Raw genomic sequence first — 25,906 nt, 5'->3', positions numbered from 1 at the left:
CAAGTTCTGCTGGTCACAGAGACTGTGGTGCGGGTAGCAGGCCGGAAACACTGGATCCACGCGACGCAAACCAAGAGGATCCCAACCCAGTGGCACACGCTACAGAAGATACAGAACCCCTCACCAGTACTGCAACCAATGATTTCCAAGCAGTAAATAGCATCGAGAGTGTGTTGGAGACTCTCCCTGAGCCCGTGAGGCTTGGGGAAAGAGCCACTTCGTCTCTACATTCTCCAACAGTTTCGTCTTTTGAATTTGTCCCGGATCTTGCATCCGATCCTGCTTTGGATTTGTCGCTTCCAACGGGAAGTGACGACACGTTGTTCACAGATCACTCAGTACCAGGAAGCACAAGGTACGATCTGTGTACGAGGAAATAGACTTACTGCACGGTTCGGCTGTGCTACCGAGGGAAATCATCAAAGGGCCCGAACATTTGCACAGAAGGGGATTCTGTTGGCTAGGGTTTGTGGAAGGACTAAGAAAACGCTCGGCTTGTACAGGTCTGATAAGAGAACGTGTGCCCAGCTGCGAGAATGGACAATCCACTGTGTGGGCCCCGAAAACGTATTGCTGTCTTGTGATAATGTTAATTGGTTTCACAATAGTCATTGTTTTAGGTTTCTGGTATTTAGAAGAAGTACATCCGTTTGAGAATTTGTTGCCTACTGAAAATGTACCTACTGTTTCTACTCCCTTCGTGCACCTGCATACTCTATCTCCTAGAGACTCTCAGCACAGACAGAATTATCACAACAACACACTTTTACTCATCATGAATGCTACACATGCCATTTTTAACAAATCTAATTGCTGGGTCTGCTCACATTTACCGCAACATGGGGATAAGGGGCTAGGTTGGTATATTCATCCTCTACCTTTGACAACTGCATGCTATGCTTCTCTTAGAGCACTATTCTTTGGCCGATGGAACGATAGCATCTCGGGGAACTTCGATGGGACTAACTTGAACGAGTTCGAAAAAAACGTGTTTGCGGTAATGTAGCATTTGCATGGTTACCCAGGGATTGGCAGTGAACTTGTTATTTAGGGATCCTGTTACCTGGGGTATTCATTGCAAGTACTGTAGAGATTTCAAAGGCTCGTCCACGGCGAGACGAGAATGGTGACACTTCAGCACAAGTTCTGGGAGATGTAGCTAAATCCTTTGTGCCATTTTGGGGACAAATAATGAACTCTGAAGATAACAGGAGACTTGCGAGATTACTGGAGTGGACCATCAACCGGACCACTGACATACTCTATAATATGACTCTATAATATGACTCTAGAACAGAAAGCAATAAGGTTAGTAGCACTTCAGAACCGGATGGCACTCGATGTCATCCTGGCTGAACGTGGTGGGGTATGTAAATTAGGGGGGCCCGCTTGCTGTGTTTTCGCGCCAGATTCCTCCCCAACTATCTTCAAGGCAATACAGAATCTGCATGTCCTAAATTCAGAAGTGCATGTTCCCGAGGAAAATTGGGATCTTAGCGCTTGGTTCTGGGACTTCTTGCGATCTTGGGGATGGAAATTACTTTCGGTCTTGCTGATCATTTTAGGTATTTTGTTGTTTCTTTGCTGTTGTATACAATGTCTTCCTGGTATGTGTTCGATGCTAGGAGGATGTTGTGCACAGGCGATGGGTTCATTAGGACGCAAAGTATACGCCACAGAGAAAAACTCCAACGAATATGTGCTGAAAGAAATCTTAGTAACTGATCTTATGGCAATTGATATCTCTGATAGTTATTCAGGATGTATGGACATTGAGACGTGGAGTTACTTGTAAAGTGATAAGAAGTAGTATAGCGCTTGGCTTAGGCCAAAAGGAGGGTTTGTTGAACGGAAAATCATATCGTGCCTCCTTTATTGTATATATTGGCATAAGCCCAGTCGCTCTGCGCAGAAATCCGCGTTGCAAGGTTCTTACCTTAGATCGATTAAGCTGCCATTTTAGGTTCATCCGCCATTTTGATTCTCACTCCAAAGTCACCCTGTGTTCTAAAATGGTGGACAGTGTTTATCTGTTTGTGACATGACCTATGTATGCAAGTTAATGCCTAAACTGCCCGTAGGCCAAATGTTAGGGTCATGTAATAAGACCTTGTCCTTCGTTGACCTATAGATCGAGGATTACCTGTGCCAACGTAACTGATCCGCGAGCATATTTTAATCACAATGTTGTGTAAATACTAAACGTGAACACTTGTTGAACTGCATTGTATTAAAATATGTTCTAAGGTTTATGTTAGATCCAGGAATATACTGTTGCTATTGTGATTTGTTGAACATGTAAACTGAAGGTGATCCGTATGCCTATAGCTGGGCGAGTCAGAGGTGAACTCGGCACAAACCCTAGATTGGGAATTATTAACGTACAGCGGGGCTGAACATCATGTTACAAAACTGTATAAAAGAGCGAATATTCTGATGTACAGTCCCACTCACTTCTCACATCGAACGGACTGGTATTCGCTGTGATGTACTGAGGGCCAGATAGCTATCTGGTGCTTTGTTCCTTTGAAAACTGTTCAGTTACTTTGAATAAAGATCTCTGTATCTTTGTAAACCCGCGTTTGGTGTATTTCCTTTTGTGGTACTCAGCCTCGATATTTCCTTTTGCTTTTACAGATGGAGCCCGAATAGGGACCCTCAAGATTGATGCCAGCTTGTTGAAGGTTGACACGGCTATCGGACCGGGATCGGACGGTGTAAAAGGGGGCCCCTTTCTAGGATGAGAAACGACACCTCAGCAGCGCTGCACGACCCGATCCCAGGACGGTGAGCACGTGGTCCGAGGCGGCATCTTGACGAGGGTCCATATATCGAGGCGGCCAGATTTGCCGAAATCACCAAACACGAGGTAACCTTTGTTAGAAAATTTTGAAATCCGATCGGACCTCCTTAGGATTGATCAGGTGAGTCCCGTTTAGACTCTTAGTCGCCTCCTTTCCCCTCCTCCTCTCCATCCATCACTAACATCCTCTCTTCTGCCTCCTGACCCTGCCCATTTATTTTCTTCAATAGCAGGCCACTACCCAATCCTCTCCGACTCACCCTTCCTTCCCTTCCTCTTCTCCTCTTCTCCTACTCTCTTGGCTTTTTAGTGTTTTTCGCCTCTCTTTGACACTGCCAGCCTTACTGCTCGTGCTCACTCCTTTGCCTCTGCCATAGACCCTACTCCCTCCTCTCTCATTACTAAAATCTGTCTCTCACTTCTCCCCTTTCGCCCATTCACCATTAATCTTTCCCTCTCCTCTTTGCTTTTCCCCCTGCCCTTTAAACATACAGTAGTTCTTCCCTTTCTTAAAAAGCCTTTCCTTGATCCCTCCTCTCCAACTAATTTCCGTCCTATCTCTCTTCTTCCTTTTTTAAAAGAAGTGCTTGAATGCCTAGTCTACTCTGATTTCTACCTACTTGGATCACAACTCTCTTCAATCTGGGTTACAGACTTTCTGCTCCACTGAAACAGCTTTAAGTGTGTCTAACTTTTTGGTTTCAGCATGTCATGCTTAACAACCTTCCATTCTCATCCTTCTTGATCTGTTCGCTGCTTTTGACATGGTGGATCACTCTCTCTTCTATCTTCTCTTGCATCCTTAGACATCTCTGGTTCTGCTCTCAACAGGTTTCAGTCACATCTCTCAAATCACTCCTTTTCTCTTTTCCAATACTATGTGGCGTCTCCAGGGGTTCCGTCCTTGATCCTCTTCTTTTCTCACTATGTACCTCCTCTCTTGCAGATATGAAACCTTTTGGACTTTCTTGCCACATCTATGCTGAAGATTTTCAGCTCTTTCTGTCTCTTCTTTTAGGGCCTTGATTGATCACTGCTTGCCTCCATTCCATTCAATCCTGGCTGCACTCTCGCTTCCTAAATCTAAACTCTTCTAAAACTGAAATCCTTCTCTTTCCTTCTTCCTCCATTTCTTCCTCTTTTTCTCCTTTTCTCCCCCTCTGCCATTTCTTTTCCCTCTTCCCTTATTCCTCTCTTAGTCCATGCCTGTAACTCTCCAACACTGCCAGTTTTAGCTCTTCAACATTCACGAGGCCAGTCCTTTTTTGTCCTTCAAGCCACCAAACTCCTCATCTCCATTCTGATTCTCTCTCGTTTAAATTACTGCTTGACTCTCTTACTTGGCCTTCCTGCTTATCAACTGACTCCCCCATGCTCAATCTTTAACTCTACCATTCCTACTCTTTTCCTGCTTCCTCCTTGCACATCCATCTTTAGCTCCCTTCGGTCTATTTCTTGGCACCCTTTTCATTTGTGTTTCCACTTCTTGTGCATCGTTTTCAAATACACCCATATTCTTGCTCCCCTTTACGTTTTCTCTCTGGTTTCCTTTTATGTTGTTGCTCACTCACTTGGTCCTCGAACTCAGTTCCTACATACCGTCCCTATATCCCCCTGTGTCTCTTCCCGTTTTCACTCTTTCTCCCTCTTGGCACTAGAGCATTAGCATCTCTCTATCCGCACTTCTCCAAACTTAGCCTCCTTTCATTCTTCTCTAAAAACTCACCTACTATCCTCTTACTGGTTTTGTAACGCACAATTATTTTATCACCTATTTTTGTACCATCTCTATTAGTGCATCACTTTGGCAAAAGCGCTATAGAAATTCAATAATTACAATACAAATACACTACTTTCAAGGCCAGTTTGTTGCCCACAACTCTTAAGCATTGAATTGTAATGTTCAAGTCACACCATTCATGCAATCATTAGGTCTACACCATAGTCCTCCCCCGGCACGCTATACTGTATCGTCACTGCGTTCATTACTACTACACCACATTCCTCCCAGCTCCCTGTGCTGTATCTTCACTACGTTCATTACTACTACACCACAGTCCTCCCCCACTCCCTGTGCTGTATCTTCACTGCGTTCATTACTACTACATTACAGTCCTCCCCCCAGATCCCTGTGCTGTATCTTCTCTACGTTCATTACTACTACACCACAGTCATCTCCCGCTCCTTTTGCTGTATCTTCAATGCGTTCATTACTACTACACCACAGTCATCTCCCGCTCCTTTTGCTGTATCTTCAATGCGTTCATTACTACTACACCACAGTCATCTCCCGCTCCTTTTGCTGTATCTTCTATGCGTTCATTACTACTACACCACAGTCATCTCCCGCTCCTTTTGCTGTATCTTCAATGCGTTCATTACTACTACACCACAGTCACCCCCGCTCCCTGTGCTGTATTTTCACTACGTTCATTACTACTACACCACAGTCCTCCCCCGTTCCCTGTGCTGAATCTTCACTGCTTGTGTGAAGCAAGCGCCCACTCTGTGTTTTTGGTACACCTATGCTCACATTTGAAACGTGTGGAGCTGTAATCTGAGATCAATCACCCTTAGGTTGTGCGCCCTTCTCAGACTCTTCTCTCTTTTCTTTTTCAGGGGGAGATTGGCAGAGAGATGTACATCATTAAAGCCGGCCAGGTGCAAGTCTTAGGAGGGCCTGATGGAAAGACTGTGCTTGTTGCCCTTAAATCCGGATCTGTGTTTGGAGAAATCAGGTCAGTATTTGCATTTTCTTTAAAGAAAATAATTTGGGAAATGGAAGTATGCAAAGGACTTGGTAGCTGGGGTATTTGTGGTGGAACATTGGCTCTAATCAGGAGAGCACCCACCACAGCAGAGGCAGGACAGCAAACTACGAAAACAGGTGCTGGCGACGGGGTTCTGGGTCTCCAACTTCTTACCCAGTCACCTTTTTGGGCTCCTACACCAATGCTGTTACATGCTGGAGGCTACCTGGATCAAAGAGTAAACTTCAAGGCATCACATTTGATGCAGTAGCTCCTTCTAGCACTAGCCTCTCTCCATCCCTAGTTTATTCATCTCACAATGCCTTGGTCTGATCCGAAATGAATAGGAAATGAACAATACCATGCAGCCTCCCTTTATTCTGGAGGGACACGACTGGCTCGCTCCCTGATGACAGCCCCGATTGAGTAATGATCTTCGGCAGTAAAGGCGTGGGTCTGTGTAGTCCCTGCTACCGTTTCCTACTGAAGGGCTGATGCTTCACAGCATTGTCAATAACGTGCTGTGGACATCAGAGTCAATGGTACTCGTTACATTGCCTGAAGAAGAATGAAAGGCAGATTAGGAACACATGCGTGCGGTTTGCATTCAGATCTCCGAAGATCTACATATAGTTGCAGGGATGGAAATGTCAAGTTTCAAGCTATTAGCCGAGCATAAAGGTCGCTCGTCGCCTGGCATGAACGCCAGTCCCCACTTACACACAGCACACAATGTCTTACTCGCCAAGAGTTCATCATTATTCGCCAGTGCCGCGCCCTATGAGGTCACCTCACTTAATTGCCAAAGTAATTGTGTTCTTCTCTGTCACACAACAGTAATCTGCAAGGGACGTAACCGCTGAACATTCTAGAATTCTGTAGCCCATCAAAGCCATTCATGCAGACAGACCAGTGCCCATTTATTTTCTCAAGAAAACATGGAGACCCCTCTGAATGTTTTATCCCCTTAGAATAGACAAGATATTCATAACTTTTTGAATTGTCATAATGAAATTTTTTTATATGAAACTTCTTTAGCTTATTTTTTTTTTACATGTATTGGGCCTCATTATGAGTGTACCGGTTCCAGTAACAACGGTGCTGGTAAGCTACCGGCACCGTTGTTACCGGACCGGCACACTCTGAGTTCTGCGGGCGGGTGCTGTAGCGCCCGCCATGTCTGACCTGGCGGGCGGAACTGCTCCCGCCCGCAGGCTGTCACAGTAGCACCGGCACCCGCTACTGTACTCCCCATTCCCATACGAGTCCTATGCGACTCGTATGGGAATGGGGAGTCACTTTTTCCTACGCCTGGCCGCAGGGACCACCTGGGCTGTATTATCCCGGAGATTCTCCAGTGTCAGGTGCCAGAAAAATCCATGACTCCGGCAGCAGCCTGCCATTTTTACCGGCACGGCTATCGCCGGAGTCGTAATGAGGCCCACTTAGCCTTTCATCCTTCTGAGGTCAATAAATTGCTCACAACTTCGGTTCGTTGATAATATAGAAATATGTTCTGTGTACAAAAGCACTATAATTCCTCTTTTATAATGCGCTTGATACCAGAGATCAGTCTCTAAGCGCTGGACCGTGATTGGAGCACGTGTTGCTCTGCGTTGTCTCGTATATAATGGAGCAGAGATCACGCATTTGGTTGTTAAACATTTTATGCCGGAGCAATATTTAGTCCTGAAATGCACTGTTATCTTGTTATATATTTTAATATATATCACTGCTGTCCTTTCCCTTATGTTAATGCCACGACCATTGATGCACTTGAGTATCAAAGACTGATGTCACTTCAAATTCTGCCAATACATATGCAAATTAGAGTCTTTTGTCACGCCTCACAAATCCACGACTGGCTGCATTAAAATGCATACAGGCTGCCTCCACAACTTTCTGTGCATTTTTCTCCTGCTTCCAGGCTTGGACTGGCCTATAGGGCAATAGGCCCATGGCTGAACCTAAAAGGCAAAATGCTTGTGTGGGCCACTTTGATGTGATACTTCAATATGCGGCTAATAGTTTTGACCAATGTTGCTGAATAAATATTCTTTAAAATGCACAATTCGAATCACATTTTTTTTTTTGCATTCCCCCATGCAAACTATGGGTACTATTCAAACAGTATCACAAAAGGAATTAATTCCCATTTGTGTCTGTGGGCCACTTTTACCCGAGCCAATTTTATACCCCAGTCCTACCTTGCTGCTTAACAAAATCTTGCCCAGCCTAGATGTTCAGATGGGAAGTTCCCTGTTCCCTCCAGTCCGTTCTGCATCAAAAGTTAAAAGGAATGTTTTCTGTTAACTCGGTCCAACTCAGGATGAGGAGTCAGAAAAGATGGGAACTGTTTTCTCAGTGTCAAGACCTAACGGGGCGAAATCCACAAGAATTGCTGGCCCCCACAGACCTCCCCAAGTGCCCAGTCTATACCGGCTGAGTTTGAAACCATTGAACCCCACTTCCTTAGCAGCCCTGATATTGTATCCTCTGTGTTGTGCACTACCCTGACATCATGTCTCGCAGGAGGTGGGTGACGTGTGCGGGGTCCTCCTAAAGGGGATTGGGGCATTTGATGTACCAATGTGACAGTCCCCTGACAAATAGCCGGGGCATTTTGGGGGGAGCAAGATACTGGTCCCACAGCACCCCCAGCTCAAACATTGCTTAGTGGGCAGAGGTGCCTGGTCCACCTGACCTTCTACCCCTAGAGCCAGGTTGGGGACTTTGTCAAGGCCCCTACGTTCACCCCAGCCCCACAACGTCTGTGAAGGTGGCCCCTCCACTGCCATTGGAAGTGTTAGCCCCACCCATAAAGAGTTGGTCCAGTTGTGCCCTGCACCATTTCATTCAAGTTACTCTCCTTCTTATACATCATCTCTACAACTCTATGTCCTTGTTACGCTCTGTAGCTCTGTAACCTTTACACCCGCGCGTTGCATGTACTGTCCTGATTTGAAAATGCCCCCTGTGCATTCTGTCACTGTTATTCATGCTCTCATGTCTCCATTTTGCCTAGTTTGCTTGCAGTTGGCGGTGGGAACCGACGCACTGCCAATGTGGTCGCCCATGGATTCACCAACCTGTTTATCCTTGATAAGAAGGACCTCAGTGAAATCCTAATTCATTACCCGGAGTCTCAGAAAGTTCTGCGGAGAAAGGCCAAGTAAGTGAAATGGGAACAAGCTGGGCTGCAACCTCTTGCAGAAACGTCTTTCTATGGTGAATTGTGTCTTTGGGCTGCACTCCAGTGACACCACAAAGTCTGTTGCTGTTGTGTTGAGTGCATCTGTGAATAACTGGTGAAGAAACTCTGGGAAGTTAGTCTTGAACAGATCTCGGAAAGTGTTACCAAGTGTCTTGTGCTGGCTTGCATCTATGCATACTTTGTGAAGAGAGGATAGCACATGGGCAATGTGCTGCTCTTGGAAGCAAGACCACACAGAGCAACAGAGGTTTGAATCCCGGATCCGCGCTTAGAAACCGAACTCAGCTATTAAGCGTGTTATAAAAAACCCTTAAATACAAATAAATAACCAACCACTTTCATCTAGAGAGTTAGTCTTACACCAACTCTCTCTGAGTCCAAGGGCCTCATTACGAGGCTTACTGGCCCGCTTCATTCAGTCAGGGCTGATTACAAGCTTCCCATTGCGGGACCCGGATCGGACGCCTGGCAAAACCAGGCGTCCTTTCCGGGTCCCATGAGGGTTTTTGTTTGGGAGATAACAATGGGACACTTCTAATTGCCCGTTGTTACCTCCATCCCCTTTCCCATTTAGCCCTATGGGGGCTCAAATGGGAATGGGGAATGGTTCCTGCAAGGAGGACTTACCGGGTCCTCCTATGTCGGAATGACCCGGTAAATCCCCATTGCAGGAACCCGGAAAAGGAGCCTGGTTTGGCGGCAGCCATGGAGCTAATAGCTCCATGGCTGCCTCCAAACTCGTAATGAGGCCCCAGCGTTACTAAGCGTCTGATTGGTGGAATAAGTGCCACCATACTTTGTAAACTCATAATGCTGCAAGGTCTGTAAACCAGGGGTGCTCCGATGTCCCCGAACACTCCCACATTGGTTTAAATACTCCCAGGATTGAAGGGTCTTATATTACAAGGACACCCATCTTTCCACTCATAGAAGAGCCTGATTTGCAAGCATTGTAATCTTGTGAAAATTCTGCTTTTATAACCATAATATTGTACAGAAAGACCATGGGCCTCGTTACAACATCGGTGCTCCCGTAATGAAGGGTGCTGGTATGGGACCGGCACCCTTCATTACGGGATGCCCTATTACGAGGTCCCCTTGCGGGACCCGGTAAGGACGCCTGGTCAAACCAGACGTCCTTTGCGGGTCCAGGGAGGGGACCAGGGAGCTAATAATGGGCCTGTTATTAACGAGACTGTTATTAGCTCCCTCCCTATTCCCATTGAGCCCTATGGGGGCTCAAATGGGAATGGGGATGGGTTCCTTCAAGGAGGAATTACTGGGTCCTCCAAAGTCGAAATGACCCGGTATTTCCTCATTGATGGAACCCGGTACTGGGACTCGGTATGGAGGCAGCCATGCCCTTCTTAAGGGCATGGCTGCCTCCATACTCGTAATGAGGCCCATCACCTGGCTTTGGGATTGGTAAGAGCAGATGCTACTGAGGCATATTTCAGATTTAACTTGCTGTACAGGTAGCTTTCATTATCTGAACAAATACGGCCACCATTTGTTTATCTTTCATTTCTTTGATCACTGAAACCACACACAACCTTTTCACTCATAACACTTACGGCCGCCCCTTTGCGGAGTGTGTTTGTTCACAGAAAACATCTCTCCCATTGGGGCCTATAGTTAAGGTCTAGGGAAAGGTTACATTGCCAACAGTTAGGCTTGACTGAAACCAAATGTAGGAAACGTACCCTCAGTTGGAGGCTCTGACCAAGCAAAGCAGATGGCGAACAATCTGTCTCGATAACCAGAAAGGTTAGTCCAGTCCAATGCAGTTAAATGACATGTCCAGGTCGGGCTGGCATTTCTGCACCGCTGCAATGCTGATGCGGCGTGATCTATTAATATCGGAGATCCTCATGTTACTCTACTCCTTGCAATAGCTCTCTCGAGGTAAAAACTAGAGTGGCTCTTAATACAAGGGCCTGACGTCTAGTAAAGGACCTACCCATCAGAGTATGTGTTCAAGTCATAGCAAGACTATGGATCACAGGGTTGATCTCCTTGAGCCAGGTTACCTGGAGCAGGCACACTCACCTGAGAAAGCCGGAGTTTCCCCTGGGCTATTCTGGGATTATTTTCACCTCAGATCTCTATGCAGGTAAGTCACTTACTGATAACACCATGAACGGCCCATGGTTGGGATACAGGCTTTGCGTAATACCTGATTTCTTTTCCAGGGGACCTGGGTGAAGGGGAAAGGCATGCACCCTCCAGATGATCATTGTGTCTAGGTGACAGGTTGGGTAGACCAGACTGAGGGGGCAGGGGTCTCCCTTCACTTGTGTGCCCCCAGCAAAGTTCAGCAAGCCAGAGCAAGGGTACAATAGTTCATTCCCTTTTGCTCACTCGATTGCCTGGCTCAGAGCAGTACAGCACCGTCCAGCGTTTGGAGAGCCGCCAGATAGAAAGGAAAACGTGTGTTTTAGTTAACAGGGGTCTTTTTCTCATGTCCAAGAGAAGTGGCGTTAAAGAAAAAATCAAGCGACAAGAGCTTTTGAAAGGGTGGCCGTTACAGAGAGGGCTCTTTTCCAGACACTGGGAACAGGTGTCAAGCGCATGCACTCACTCCTTGTCCTCTCTCTCGATGCTTATGTTCAGAGAGTATTGGACATGTACAAAGCTCTCAGTCTGTCCCATGTCTAAGGGGTTGTTTCACAGTGTTCTGGTTTTTGCTTTGCATTCTGAAACGTATAATTTTAAACCACTTCTACGGGTCCCAGATTGAAAATGCAAATAGAGAGCCAGGAATAGATTGGCTACCCACTCCTTATGAGCAGCACCTTTAAGATTGTTCTAGGACCAACATTTAGCTACACTTTTCTCAGACAAATATGCTGCATATTGATTTTGGCTTCAGAGTTCATGGGAAATGGCCCAAAATATCGCACTCACAATTGCGACTGTTTTTTAAACACCCCCTTTACACCACATATATATGTGGGGGGCTATGGGGTATTATAGTAATATGTGGGGGCTGCAGGGGTCTCCCCCTGCATATCTTTGTGGTGTAAAGGGGGTTTAATTAAACATTTTTTAAACACAGTCAGCATTTTCGGCCGTCGTGTTATATGTGGTCGCAGTGATCACAGAGACCCGAGTTCATGTACGTTTCATACATTAGGTCCAATTAGTAGGCAAGGTGTTACTAAAGAACAGAAGAATTATATTTGTGGACACAAATGGATGTGGACACAGAGGGACGAATCATAAGATGCCACATGTGCCAAGACGGTGAGGCTAACCACACCACCACACTAAGTAAAGTGGCGTCTCCAAACATGGCACAACGTCAGTGTCCGCTTCATTTACCCAATGAGGTAAATGCAACCAGAAGAAGGTTTGCCAAGGTACCAGTGGACTCCTCATCCAAATGAATTGAAGTCAAAAGTCTCGGATATTTAATAACCGAAAGCGCAATCAACTCCCTCAAAGCGGCATTCAGTAAGGAAGGCAACCTGGCCAGCGTCATCACAGGGAAAGGAAGGCGATTCAGCTCCACAGAAATGAAAGCATGTCTTGAACAGGCAGGCATGGACCACTTCAGACCAGCCCTATATCACCCCCAAGGGACTGGGCAACTTGGGATGGTAGATCTAAATCTAAAGGTTGTACTCCGAGCCGCCATAGCACGAGGACTAGAAGTTCACAGGACCATGGCCCCCCACAGGGTCACACCCAAGAACGTCCTAGGAATATCACTGTTTTCCTCCATGTGCAGAGAAGCAGTGAGCAATTTACTTTCACCCATCTGGGGGATGGGGAAGTGTAAACACTGTGAAATGCATTCAGTGAATGAAGCTCAGACCAAACAGGAAGAAAGGCAAGATGCCCGAACATCAACACTCCCCCTAACCTGAAAAGTGTCATTTGAATAAGAATGCAAATACCACAGAAAGTCAGGCAGTCCCAAACCAAAAACAGCACCCGCTGTGCGAGTAACCGAGACCCACAAAATGTTCATTAAGAGACATGGAGCCTAGAAGGTGGAGCACTTTATCAAAGACAGCAAACTAACGTCGAAAAGAAGAATTTAGAGAAGAAAGAACACCAGAAAACATGGAGAATGTCACAGAAAATACATCGGCCGGGGGAAGCAACAGTGAATAACCATGCACAGAATCAATCAGTGAAGGAAGATGTTCACAGCAGCGATGATCCCGCGATCAGCCCAGGTGAGAAGACTTCCCGATAGACTCAAGACTGTGATGGACTGATCCCGCTTTTGCAAAGGAAAGGAGACAATGCAGTGTCTCCTTCAAATCCACATGGGGCTTGACCAGCACGATGGTAGGTGGACACGGTACGCGTATGTCAAGCAGATCCCGAGTAGGTGGACAAACACTCCGGCAAGGGTGTGAGCGTGTAGCAAAGCTTGTGTTTCTGGTTCCACTTGGCCTGTGGTGTTCCCTAGGATACAGGCAAGAACCGCAGACGCTGCTGTGGTGTTCCCGAGGATACAGGCAAGGACCTTGTATGCTCCGGCAATGGTGCAAGCGTGTAGCGAAGCTTGTGTTTCTGGTTCCACTTGGCCTGTCGTGTTCCCGAGGATACAGGCGAGGACCTCACACACTCCGGGAATGGTGTCAGAATGTAGGGAAGCTTGTGTTTCCGGTTGAGCTTGGCCTGTGGTGGTCTCGGGTGTTAGGAAAGATTTCTTAATTGTGGGTAATTTTCCTTCCATGTGGCAACCCCTAAACTTTTTGCTGTTGTTTTCACCAGGATCTAGACTTTGCCAGAGAAGTGCAGCCTTCTGCCGCACTCCTCTGGGATTTCGCTCCATTCTTACGGGGAAACTGACATGCTCTTAAGACAGTCAGTACCGGGAAACGTTGTTTTCCGTAGTTTCTTTATCATGTGCAGCTTTCGCGCAACATGGCACAAGAGGGCACTGTAAGCTAAGTTACTGCTCTCTTTGGGTCTCTAGTCTGATACAGGCCCTAGATACTCTCTTGGGATTGTTATCGATCGGTGCAAGTGAATCACGGACGGGACTGGTGGCAGCGATCGTTTCTTTGTGTTTTTGAGCTCCTTTTGGTGTTTAAGCGCATTTCTCGCGCTTAGCCCAAAATGGTGGACTGGCTCACAAAATGGCCAGACCACGAGGCTCGTTGTCCTGTCCGCTGACCGTCTTCCCCCCTTCACCTTCCCCAGGTCGAGACGACCCGGGGACTTCCTTATTTGGGCATGTACTTTCCCGTGAAACACAGATGCTTTCGCGGGCTTCTACAGGCCTTGTGTGTGCCTCCAGGGTGTGTGCTGGGATGTCTGGTCCCAATACACATCCTGGGTGCCAGAGAGTCTAGGGTGGTGTGAATGCCTGGGACCTCCGTGGTCCGTGATAGGTCCACGTATGGTGTGAGTGTTTTGTGAGCAGATCTCCCATTGGGTCCCCTCCGTTTTGGCGTGAAGGGAACCGTGGATAAGAGGGGGCTGGAAACACCACTACCATGTCGATCTCCTGAGTTCTCACGGACAAAGGAATACAGGAGCCAAGTATCCTGCAACCACGAGGCTGACCCGAGGAATCGCTGGTGACCCGCTGAAGGACTGCTCCTCTGCACTGCTGTCGCCTTGTGAAACCTTTTCTACCCCAGATCGAATGAGAAGGCCTGTACTGGTACTTCGACCCTTGGAATAGTGGGAACAACTATTCTCGGCATCTTCACCATCTCCTGCACGTAAGCCTTCGGAAGTTTCTCCGGGCCATCCAGTTGACTGACCAGCCTACACAGGAGTCTTGCTCTGTAACCGCCGTCAGGTTGTGTTGTATTACGAGTCCTTGTCACTCTCACACGATTCGTACACTTGGCATTCCCAGGTCTGAAGTGTGTAGTGTACATTTAGCTGAAATACACACGGCCGCTCTGTTGCCCTGCTGTGATAACAAACTGTGCGGGTTCACTGCGTTTGGGACATCCTCAACTCAACTTGTGCTGCTGCGGAATTGACACGACGCAGAGACGTCCACTGCTCGTATCTGAACCTGCCAGCACTGAAACTGACGCGGAGAAGCCTGGGTCTGCTTGCATCGGGGACCGGTGAGTAGCATCGCTAGCAACTGGTCGCCCTCCTGCAGGAGCCCATAGCTTTTCCCCGCTGTGTCTAACAGCACGCCTTTCCGTACTCGCGCTCAGCTTCTGCCCACAGTGGAGGCTGCGCTTGAGTCACGGAGCTCTGTTCATCTTCATTTGTTCACTGAACTAAACTGCCTGATTCCCTCGAAGAGACCCCCCTTTTTGCGCGTTGGCACCAGCGTGTGCAGGTACTTTTGAGCACAAGGCTCCACTCTTGGTAGGGCTTTGACTTCCTTTTAGTTAGGTGCCTCTGAAGGCAGACTGGGTGTAATTATTATTCGCACTGCCTGTTTTCCTCCCCATCTAGGTGGTCTACACATTTCGTGCGTCTAACTCGTTAGAGTCGTTTGTATTTGTATATATATTGTATGGTTTGGTATGTGTTGGTTTACTTGAGTTTTATTGTGATTTCTCGCTACGGTCAATGTTACAAAGGCCTTGTAATAAATGTGTATATATTTTTAATATAACACCTGCTTGGAGTAATTTGTAAGTGTCCTTGCTTTGTGTGCTCATTGCGGGCTTTCAGTCACCCTCACCCCTCTTGAGACCTAGTCTTGACCGCAGCGATCGCTACCCTGATTGGTCTGGCTTGTCCAGAGGTTACCCTGTTCCAAGAAACTAGGTTGGCCTTCTGGACCTCTGCCCCTCCAGGACAGAGTTCAGAAATCCGTCTTAACATCGGGGATACAGGGGAGGAGCTCATATGCTCTGGGAATGGTGTGAGCGTGTGGTGAAGCTTGTGTTTTCAGTTCCACTTGGCCTGTGGTGTTCCCGAGGGGTACAGGTGAGGACCTCACACGCTTCGGGAATGGTGTGAGTGTGTAGCGAATCTTGAGTTTCTGGTTGCACTTGGCCTGTGGTGTTCCTGAGGATACGGGCGAGGACCTCACATGCTCCTGGAATGGTGTGGGCGTGTAGCGAAGCTTGTGTTTCCGGTTCCACTTGGCCTGTGGTGTTCCCGAGGATACAGGCGAGGACCTCACATGCTCCTGGAATGGTGTGGGCGTGTAGCGAAGCTTGTGTTTCCGGTTCCACTTGGCCTGTGGTGTTCCCGAGGGGGACAGGTGAGGACCTCACACGCTTCGGGAATGGTGTGAGCGTGTAGCGAAGCTTGCGTTTCTGGTTGCACTTGGTGTGTGGTGTTCCTGAGGAAACAGGTGAGGACCTCACATGCTCCGGGTATGGTGTGAGTGTGTAGCGAAGCTTGTGTGTCTGGTTTCACTTGGCCTGTGGTGTTCCCGAGGATACAGGCGAGGACCTCACACGCTCCATGTATGGTGTGAGCGTATAGCGACGCTTGTGTTTCCGGTTCCACTTGGTCTGTGGTGTTCCCGAGGATACAGGTGAGAATCTCACAAACTCCGGGTATGGTGTGACCGTGTAGTGAAGTTTGTATTTCTGGTTCCACTTGGCCTGTGGTGTTCCCGAGGATTACAGGCGTGGACCTCACATGCTCCGGGAATGGTGTGAGTGTGTAGCAAAGCTTGTGTGTCTGGTTCCACTTGGCCTGTGGTGTTCCTGAGGATACAGACGAGGACCTCGCACACTCTGTGTATGGTGTGAGCGTATAGAGAAGCTTGTGTTTCTGGTTCCACTTGGCCTGTGGTGTTCCAGAGGATACAGGCGAGGACCTCACACGCTCCGGGTATGGTGTGAAGGTATAGCGAAGCTTGTATTTCTGGTTCCATTGGCCTATGGTGTTCCCGAAGATTACAGGCGTGGACCTCACACGCTCCGAGAATGGTGTGAGCGTGTAGTGAAGCTTGTGTTTCTGGTTCCACTTAGTCTGTGGTGTTCCCGAGGATACAGGAGTGGACCTCCCATGCTCTGGGTATGGTGTGAGCGTGTGGCGAAGCTTGTGTGTCTGGTTCCACTTGGCCTGTGGTGTTCCCGAGGATACAGGCGGACCTCACACGCTCCTTGAATGGTGTGATCGTGTAGTGAAGCTTGTGTTTCTGGTTCCACTTGGCCTGTAGTGTTCCCGAGGACACAGGCGAGCACCTCACACGCTCCGGATATGATGTGAGCGTATAGCGAAGCTTGTGTTTCTGGTTCCACTTGGCCTGCGGTGTTCCCGAGGATACAGGCGTGGACCTGACAGGCACCGGGTATGGTGTGAGCGTGTAGCGAAGCTTGTGTTTCTGGTTCCACTTGGCCTGTAGTGTTCCCGAGGACACAGGCGAGTACCTCACACGCTCTGGATATGATGTGACCGTATAGCGAAGCTTGTGTTTCTGTTTCCACTTGGCCTGCGGTGTTCCCGAGGATACAGGCGTGGACCACACACGCTCCAGGTATGGTGTGAGCGTGTAGCGAAGCTTGTGTGTCTGGTTTCACTTGACCTGCAGTGTTCCCGAGGATACAGATGTGGACCTCACACGCTCCGGGTATGGTGTGAGCGTGTAGCAAAGCTTGTGTTTCTGGTTCCACTTGGCCTGTGGTGTTCCCAAGGACACAAGCGAAGACCTCACACTTTCTAATGATGCTCAGACTTCTCTGCTGGAAGTGATCAGTATCACAAGAGTCAATAAGATATGTTATTTCATTCCCATTCTGCGACAAAAGAGTTTCAGCCCTGAAGGAGAATGGGTTGTTGGAACTTGTTAACCCGCTGATGAACTCACGTGATATTTCATCACGATTTCTTTCTTTGTAGAACTAGGATAGCCTTAAGTGCCGCTGGGTGTATCGTGAACAGAATAGTGGCACATGGGTAGGTTAGATGTACAGTGCCTGAGGGTATTAGGTACTAGTGGAGTCTGTTATTTGCACTGATAGAGTGTTTTGCACAAATTCTAACATGTACACTAATGGTTGTCAGATGTGTCTGAAGAAGCCCGTATGTGTGTTTCGTTAATGTGGGATTATGTGTGTAAAATCGTTTTTCCATTGTGATATATGTTTTTATGGACCATGTTTTTGTATTTACATCTGGTGAAAAAAAATTGGGGGAAATAACCTTTTATTATATGACAATAAAATCCTTCATGCAATCTTCTCAAATTGCCATTTGCAGATTACTATGATCCTAGGTTGACATAGGGTGAATTGTTTGTGTGTGCGACAGGCGGGTTGCCAGGCAAAGGACACACGGTGATGGGGCCTCACAGTACGTGTGCTGCAGCTCGAGCTGTTAAGATAAGCAGCCCGATTCATGGAATTATTGTGCGCTGAAAATTCCAGCGCAAGCGTGCGAAACCATGCGAATCGCAGTGCAACTGCGAAAATCGCAGCAAAACCCGCGCACATCGATTCATGGAAGTCCGTGCGCGAGTAAAATGTGGGATGTGCGCTGAAAATCTGCGTGGCGCATGCCGGTGCACAGGTCATCTAACGGCGTGCGCTACGGCCACAGCGAAAGCGCACATAGCGCGGCGCACATAACAAAAGTAGGCGTAACACGGGGCGCGACACGCGAAATGGGGAACAACGCGTGAAAATGTGGGCATCATGGGGAAAGTACAGGAGGCAAGTGCGCGGAACGGCCACATGCTCGCCTACAGCACGTATTCATGGAATCAAATAGGGCAAACTAGCGCACCGGCGAAGACGCGCACAGGCCTAAACACGTACGCCACACGAAGGCAGGCGGTAGCGTCCCTGCGCATGAAAGAAATGTGCGCCAAAATGTGCGCTAACTAAAAGCACGTATATACAGCTCTGATGATTGTCCCATACTGTGGCCCTCTAGGACAAATGATGTGCAAAGGGGTACGCGACAAACACGAACACCCGCTGTGTCAAAAATAGCGTGTGCGTGTATTTCGGGGGTGCGCGGGAAGTTTCACACGCGTTTGGCCTTGGGCGAGCGGGGTGCGTGTAAATCTGGGGTTGCAGGAAGTTTCACACGCGATAGGCCCTGTGCGAGTGGGGTGCGTGTATTCCTGGGGTTCGCGTGAAGTTTCACACACGATTGGCCTGGGTACGTGTAAATCTGGGGTGCGTGGGAAGTTTCACACGCGATTGGCCTTGGGCGAGCGGGGTACGTGTATTTCGGGGGTGTGCGGGAAGTTTCACACGCGACAGGCCCTGTGCGAGTGGGGTACGTGTATATCTGGGGTGCAGGGGAGTCCTACGCGTGAATTGGCAGTGTGGGTGCTCCCAAGTGTTCCCTCTACACCCTCCACGGCCCCTGCAGGCAGCCCACACCACAGGGGACTACCCTGCACCCCTGGTCATGTCCCGCAGGCAGCCCATCCACCATGGGCTTGCCCCCCAGCCAAGCCACATGTCACCTTGGACTACTGATCACCAACGCATCACCCCCTCCACCCCCACCCCCCAGCAGTGCACTGCACCTGCCAGCAGGCCCCCACTTATGTCCCCTTGCACCCCCACCCCCCAGTAGTGCAGGGCACCTGCCAACAGGCCCCACTCATGTCCCACTCATGTCCCCTTGCACCCCCACCCCCAGCAGTGCAGGGCACCTGCCAACAGGCCCCCACTCATGTCCCCTTGCACCCCCACTCCCCAGCAGTGCAGGGCATCTGCCAGCAGGCCCCCACTCATGTCCCCTTGCACCCCCACCTCCCAGCACTGAGGGGCACCTGCCAGCAGGCCCCCACTCATGTCCCCTTGCACCCCACCTCCCAGCACTGAGGGGCACCTGCCAGCAGGCCCCCACTCATGTCCCCTTGCACCCCCACCCCCCAGCACTGAGGGGCACCTGCCAGCAGGCCCCCACTCATGTCCCCTTGCACCCCCACCACCCAGTAGTGCAGGGCACCTGCCAACAGGACCCCACTCATGTCCCCTTGCACCCCCACCCCCTGCAGTGCAGGGCACCTGCCAGCAGGCCCCCACTCATGTCCCCTTGCACCCCCACCCCCCAGCACTGAGGGGCACCTGCCAGAAGGCCCCCACTCATGTCCCCTTGCACCCCCACTCCCCAGCAGTGCAGGGCACCTGCCAGCAGGCCCCCACTCATGTCCCATTGCACCCCCAGCCCCCAGCACTGAGGGGCACCTGCCAGCAGGCCCCCACTCATGTCCCACTCATGTCCCCTTGCACCCCCACCCCCCAGCAGTGCAGGGCACCTGCCAGCAGGCCCCCACTCATGTCCCCTTGCACTCCCAGCCCCCAGCACTGAGGGGCACCTGCCAGCAGGCCCCCACTCATGTCCCACTCATGTCCCATTGCACCCCCAGCACTGAGGGGCACCTGCCAGCAGGCCCCCACTCATGTCCCCTTACATCCCCACCCCCCAGCACTGAGGGGCACCTGCCAGCAGGCCCCCACTCATGTCCCACTCATGTCCCATTGCACCCCCAGCACTGAGGGGCACCTGCCAGCAGGCCCCCACTCATGTCCCCTTACATCCCCACCCCCCAGCACTGAGGGGCACCTGCCAGCAGGCCCCCACTCATGTCCCCTTGCACCCCCACCCCCCAGCACTGAGGGGCACCTGCCAGCAGGCCCCCACTCATGTCCCCTTGCACCCCCACCCCCCAGCACTGAGGGGCACCTGCCAGCAGGCCCCCACTCATGTCCCCTTGCACCCCGACCCCCCAGCAGTAGAATGGCGATCTCATGACACAAAAGTCAACTATGTACATCAACACATGTCCGCCACACGAAGGCAGGCGTTAGCGTCCCTGCGCTAACAAAAATCCTGTACATACAGCTCTGATGAATGTCCCATACTGTGGCCCTCTAGGACAAATGACGTGCAAAGGGGTACGGGACAAACACGGACAGCCGCTGTGTCAAAGATAGCGTGTATTGCGGGGGTGCGCGGGAAGTTCCACACGTGATTGTGCCTGGGCGAGCGGGGTACGTGTACTTCAGTGGCTCGTGGGAAGTTTTACACGCGATTGTGCCTGGGTGAGCGGGGTACGTGTACTTCAGGGGCTCGCGGGAAGTTTTACACGCGATTGGGCCTGGGCGAGCGGGGTACATGTATTACTGGAGTGGGCGGGGAAGTACAGGAGGCAAATAGGCGGAACGGCCACACGCACGTGCCAAAAAAGAAGCGCTAATCCGGAAACACGTACGCAAGCAGGAAGCAGGCGTACGTGGACCCGCGCAGCATAAAAATGCGCGCAAACAAACAAGCAAGCTCAGACGGACGCCAGGATGAACATACCATTCCTAGCAGCAGTGGTCGTGGGATACCGCAGGAGGAGGAGGAGGATAGTCAGGCCCAGAATTTTCACACCCAGGACCAGCCTTTTTGGCATGTCTGATGACCAGGTGTATGCGAGATACAGGTTTCCACCTCACATAATACTCGACCTGGTCAGTGAGTGGGAGGGTGACCTCACATCACCCACCTTCTGCTCCCAAGAACTCAGCCCCCTGGAGAAGGTCCTCAATGTACTGCACTTTTTGGCCACTGGATCATTTCAGCGGACAAGTGCCATAGTGGGGGGGGTGTCACAGGCCACGCAGTCACGCTGCCTACACCAGGTCTTGGCCATCATGACTGCACGCCCATCAGTCCGCAGGCACATATACCTGCCCAGAACACCTGCAGAAAGGCAGGCTGCCGTCCAGGATTTCTACAGGGTGGCACAATTCCCCAAAGTCCTAGGTGCCATTGATTGCACCCATGTGGCTCTACGTCCCCCCAGGGCATCAGAGCACATCTATAGAAAACGCAAGCACTGGCATTCCATCAACGTCCAGGTAGTATGTGATGCCAATGGAATCATCACCTCAGTATATGCCAACTATCCAGGGTCCACCAGTTTCATTTACAGAATGTCAACCCTAAACCGGGACATAGAAGCTGGGCGGCATGGCGATACATGGCTGCTCGGTGAGTATAAATGCCACAGCACATGCATGCATGCCAGATACTTAGTAATGTCACAACCCTACTAATGATACCCATCACCACCTCCCTAGGGGACAGTGCCTACCCTCTGAGCACCCACATGATGACGCCAATTCGGAACCCCACCACGCCACCCGAGGTAAGATACAACACAGCCCATATTGCAACCCGGGGCATAGTGGAGCGCACATTCGGAGTGCTCAAGTCACGCTTTCGCTCCCTTGACCGTTCTGGCGGGCAGCTGTTACACGCTCCCCCAGTAGGGTGCAGGATCATAGTGGCAGCATATGTCCTGCACAATGTTGCAACATGGCGGGGCCTGCCGGTGGACATGGTGGTGCCCCCACATCCCCAACCACATGCATGCCCGCTGCGCATGGGAGGGGAAAGGGCACGGGGTGAGGCAGCCTGAACGCAGCTGGTGGCTAATTACTTCACTTAGAATCACACCCCTGTGGAGTGCACACAGCCCTGGCACATACCATCTGACAATCAATGATGATGACTCAAGGGACAGTCAACTGTCACTACCATACCAGCCTGAGATTGGTCACCTGGAAGTGTCACAATGTGTGCATACCTACCTACAGAAACACCACCAATGCTGTGTCATCAAAAGACACATATGCTGCTAAATGCATTACCCCCTTGCAAAATACAACATGAGAACAGTGCCATGTCACCCAACCCCTCCCCAGCACCACCACCCAACACACCATGGCATGTCATGCTATGTGAGAGCAAACAAAGCAAACCCGAAAACCTGACACAAGTGCACAAAGTACAGTGTCCCTAATGGAAACTGGCCACAAACAATATGCTCCCAGTAATGTTGAACTAACAACACACATGACCAAATACTTACCAACAATACAATGCAGCTACACAAGCTCAAACATAACTAAAACATGACAGTACTAAGTTAAAGTAGTCGTAGTCTTACAACCTGAATATGCCACCTCATCGCCCCCTTCCAACTGTAGTCTTGCAGGCTTCAAAACTTGTCTGTGTACTGCATACAACATGAACTCCATCTCCAAAGTAGACGGCCTTGTGAAGACATGAGGAATGAACCTGCAAATTCAGAGGGAGACATGGAAGCAGAAGCATACATAATTCCAACATGCAGTGTACAATACAACTACAATATACACAAGGAATGTCTACACAGTATTGACTACAGACTGCCCACACAGCTCATGGGAGCCCAACATCACTGTGTACATCACTGTCACTTGGTCACACCCTTTGCAAGCCCATGGAAACGGGAGGCAGGAGTGGTGTGTGTCTCACGAACCCAAGCATCGAACCCAAACTCAGGACAAGCCTGCATGTGCCCAGCCGGAATACAGTGGATGCCCACGGGAGTCACACAAGGCAACACACTGTCAAAAAATAATCAGAAATCAAAAATCAAAAAAGCAAAAATCAAAAATGGCCATGTGGGGGTTGGGGGGGAGGCCACCCAGGAGGTCCGAGGACAGGGTGCGCACCAACAGCCGCCTGTGTGGATGTTGGGAAAAAAAACACCTCCATGGGCTCATGGCCTGCACGGCTATCCCAATGTGGGAGAACTGCTGCTGTCGCTCTGAACACCCTCTGCTGCTGCCACGGGAGGTGGTGGTGCTATGGGAGCAAGCCCACGCAAGGCCCTGGTATGGTCCTCCATGGCAGCAAGCATGTGGGTGTGCAAGGTCTCGTTCTGGAGGATTATAGTGCGGAGATCCCCATGCAGCACCTGACGTGATGCCCGGATCTCCTCCCGAGTTGCCTGCATCTCAGCTGAGAGCGAACATATGAGCTGCTCCAGCTGCTGTTCTGTCCTCAAGTTAGTGTAAGTCTCAAGGTCAACAAGAGTCTCCCTGAGGTGATGGAGTTCTACCCTCAGGGCTTCCCTGTGGCCCTGGGACTCTATTGAAATCGATTGGCGTAGAGTCTCCAGTGCCGCCCGTCTGTCCCTGTTGGACGCCAACATGTCCTCCCTGTGTGATTGGCAAATGGAGTCTGTTGCCTGCTGTAGTAGCTTCATCTGCCTTTCAGGGGGGACAATGGAAGTGGCCACCCTCTCCATTGCTTGAGCCATCATCTCATTGATGCTGCCTGTTGGGTTGCCATACCGCAAATGGATTGTTCTCATGCGGTATTTCCTGGTGGCGTATGGCCACCGCGTCGGCGGGCACCACACCTGTTTGGGGCAAGGCGATCTGCGCCTTGCTGTGCCGGCACTGCCTGAAGCTGCAGGACTGCATTCCCCCTCTGATCTGCTGGCCCAAGAACAGGATCAGATGTTGTGGAGTGTGACTCTGCACCCGTAACCGCCAAAGGCTGACTAACCAACACTGACATCCCCATAGAGGGTTCTACCCCTGGTGCAGGTGGGTTGGACAGAACAGAACCCCTTCCAGAAACACTTACCTGCGACGCCACATAGGTCTTATCATCCGAATCAACACCTGAATAGAAGTCTGGGGAGATGCACCCAGAGACACCCCTTGACAGTATCGTCTGCAGCAAGAGTGGGTTCTCACCCACCCCCACACCACGTCCCCCACTGGTGGCCGGTTGTGCCTCAGGTTCCTCCTGGGTCTGCACCATCTCCTCAACCTCACCAGCATCAAGCGTGTCATCCCCTGCAAAAACATGAAAGACAAAAAATGGAAACAGGCATTAGCACCATAGCACACAAATAGGCCTGACAAGCTACAGAACCAGTACATGATTTACACATGTCCCACATCACTATAACCCTCCCATGCATGCACTGTCACAGAGCTGGAAGGGGAGGCAAATGGCAGATACTGATGACACCAAGATGGAAGAGCAACACATTTGCTGCATGCTGGGTAGCACTGCCATCACACATTGGCCTGTGAGTGGCATGTCCTATACACATAAATGACACATGCCATCACACATCCAGTGTACAAAAATACAGTGATTGCAGGGCCATGTACACATCAATGGTTGTGCACTTCAACATGACAGGAAACAACTAGCATGTTCCACATTCAAAAAGGCCCAAAAACATCATGTGATCAGGACAATACTCATTCAGCCTGAATGGTCAAATCTTTCAACTACCAAGGTGACACATGTGGGCCTATGTGGGGTTCTTCACTGACAGAAGCATGTCACATATGTCACAATGGGGCTGAGGAATGTGTTGCAGAAGTGGGAGAATTGAAACAATTAGCCTGAAAGAACACTGAAAAATACAAACAATGTTGTTGCATGATGCCACCTCAAGGGCAACTGCCGTAATGTTGCGCTAAATTACTACTGTGGGCAGAAGGGATAGTGTCACACCCAAATTCAAGGCTGCAGAATGTTTTGGATGAAGCACATGGGTGACCCATACTACTCAGTCACACACACCCTCACCTGCCACTCAATCAGAACCCATCACCCAAACAACATACACATGCATTACACACACACGCATGGGCACTCACTGGACAATGTTTCATAATCGGGTAGTTCTCCCACACCTCGGATCTGTTCCTCTGTGACGAAGGTCCCAGCAACAGACTCAGGTTCAGTGAGTTTGTTGTCCTCTTGTGGAGACCCACCGCCAGTCACCAGAGTAGCAGCATGACTTGAGGCCAGCTTGTCCTTTGCTCTGCGTTTCAGGTCATTCCACCGCTTGTAGCAATCATCAGCTGAGCGCCTCACAAATCCAAGGGCACTTATGTCGTTGGCGATGGTCTGCCAGTGTGCCTTACGTTGACCAGGTGTGGTCTTGGACCCCGCAGTCACCACCATTTCGTGGCTATGTTGCAACACATAGCTCACAAGTGCATTAAGCTCCGCGTCATTAAAGCAAGGCTTCCTTGACGTGCCGGAGTGTGTAGCCATGCCTGGGGTCTCAGCCTGTCGTGCCAGAGCACCCTTCTTCATCTTTTTAGAAGGTGGAGCGGAGCCAGAGTGGCTAACGCCGCTCTGGTCAGTAGGGGCAGAATCACCGGTGGACTGGGTTGTTGGAGTGTGCGAATGCACATTGACCATAAGACTTGGTGCAGGCATTGTCTGAAGTGTGATGTTGGCAGGGGGAACATCAGTATGATGGACCAGGACCGACACTGTCCTGGCTGGGAGAGTCAGAGCTGGGGCGGATGGAGCTGCAGCTGCCCCTGCAGCCTCACCACCCTGCATACTTGGGGCAGCAGATGACATAGCTGCCCCAGATCAACGTGCCTTGGTGACAACTTGCACCGCCACACGTGGCCTAGACTTGCTGACCTGGAAGTCAGCCAGGGAGTCATCCTGTGC

The 25,906-nt window shown here is 50.1% G+C and overlaps 1 protein-coding gene across 6 annotated transcripts in view; it reads left to right on the top strand.

The window, feature by feature from the left end:
* Positions 1-25,906, top strand: part of CNGB1 (cyclic nucleotide gated channel subunit beta 1) — a 1,007,057-nt gene that overhangs the window by 969,383 nt on the left and 11,768 nt on the right. For all 6 annotated transcript variants that reach the window (XM_069654372.1, XM_069654395.1, XM_069654388.1 and 3 more), the window contains 2 exons: positions 5,423-5,541; positions 8,579-8,725. In XM_069654372.1, the coding sequence (XP_069510473.1) occupies positions 5,423-5,541; positions 8,579-8,725 (266 nt within the window). The remainder of the gene's footprint in view (positions 1-5,422; positions 5,542-8,578; positions 8,726-25,906) is intronic.

This window comes from Ambystoma mexicanum, chromosome 1p, assembly GCF_040938575.1.
Source record: "Ambystoma mexicanum isolate Mex_15411 chromosome 1p, UKY_AmexF1_1, whole genome shotgun sequence".
In the NCBI taxonomy this organism is placed as follows: Eukaryota; Metazoa; Chordata; class Amphibia; order Caudata; family Ambystomatidae; genus Ambystoma; species Ambystoma mexicanum.
The sequence above is the reverse complement of the archived record's forward strand: the minus strand, read 5'-3'. Positions and strand labels throughout refer to the sequence as shown.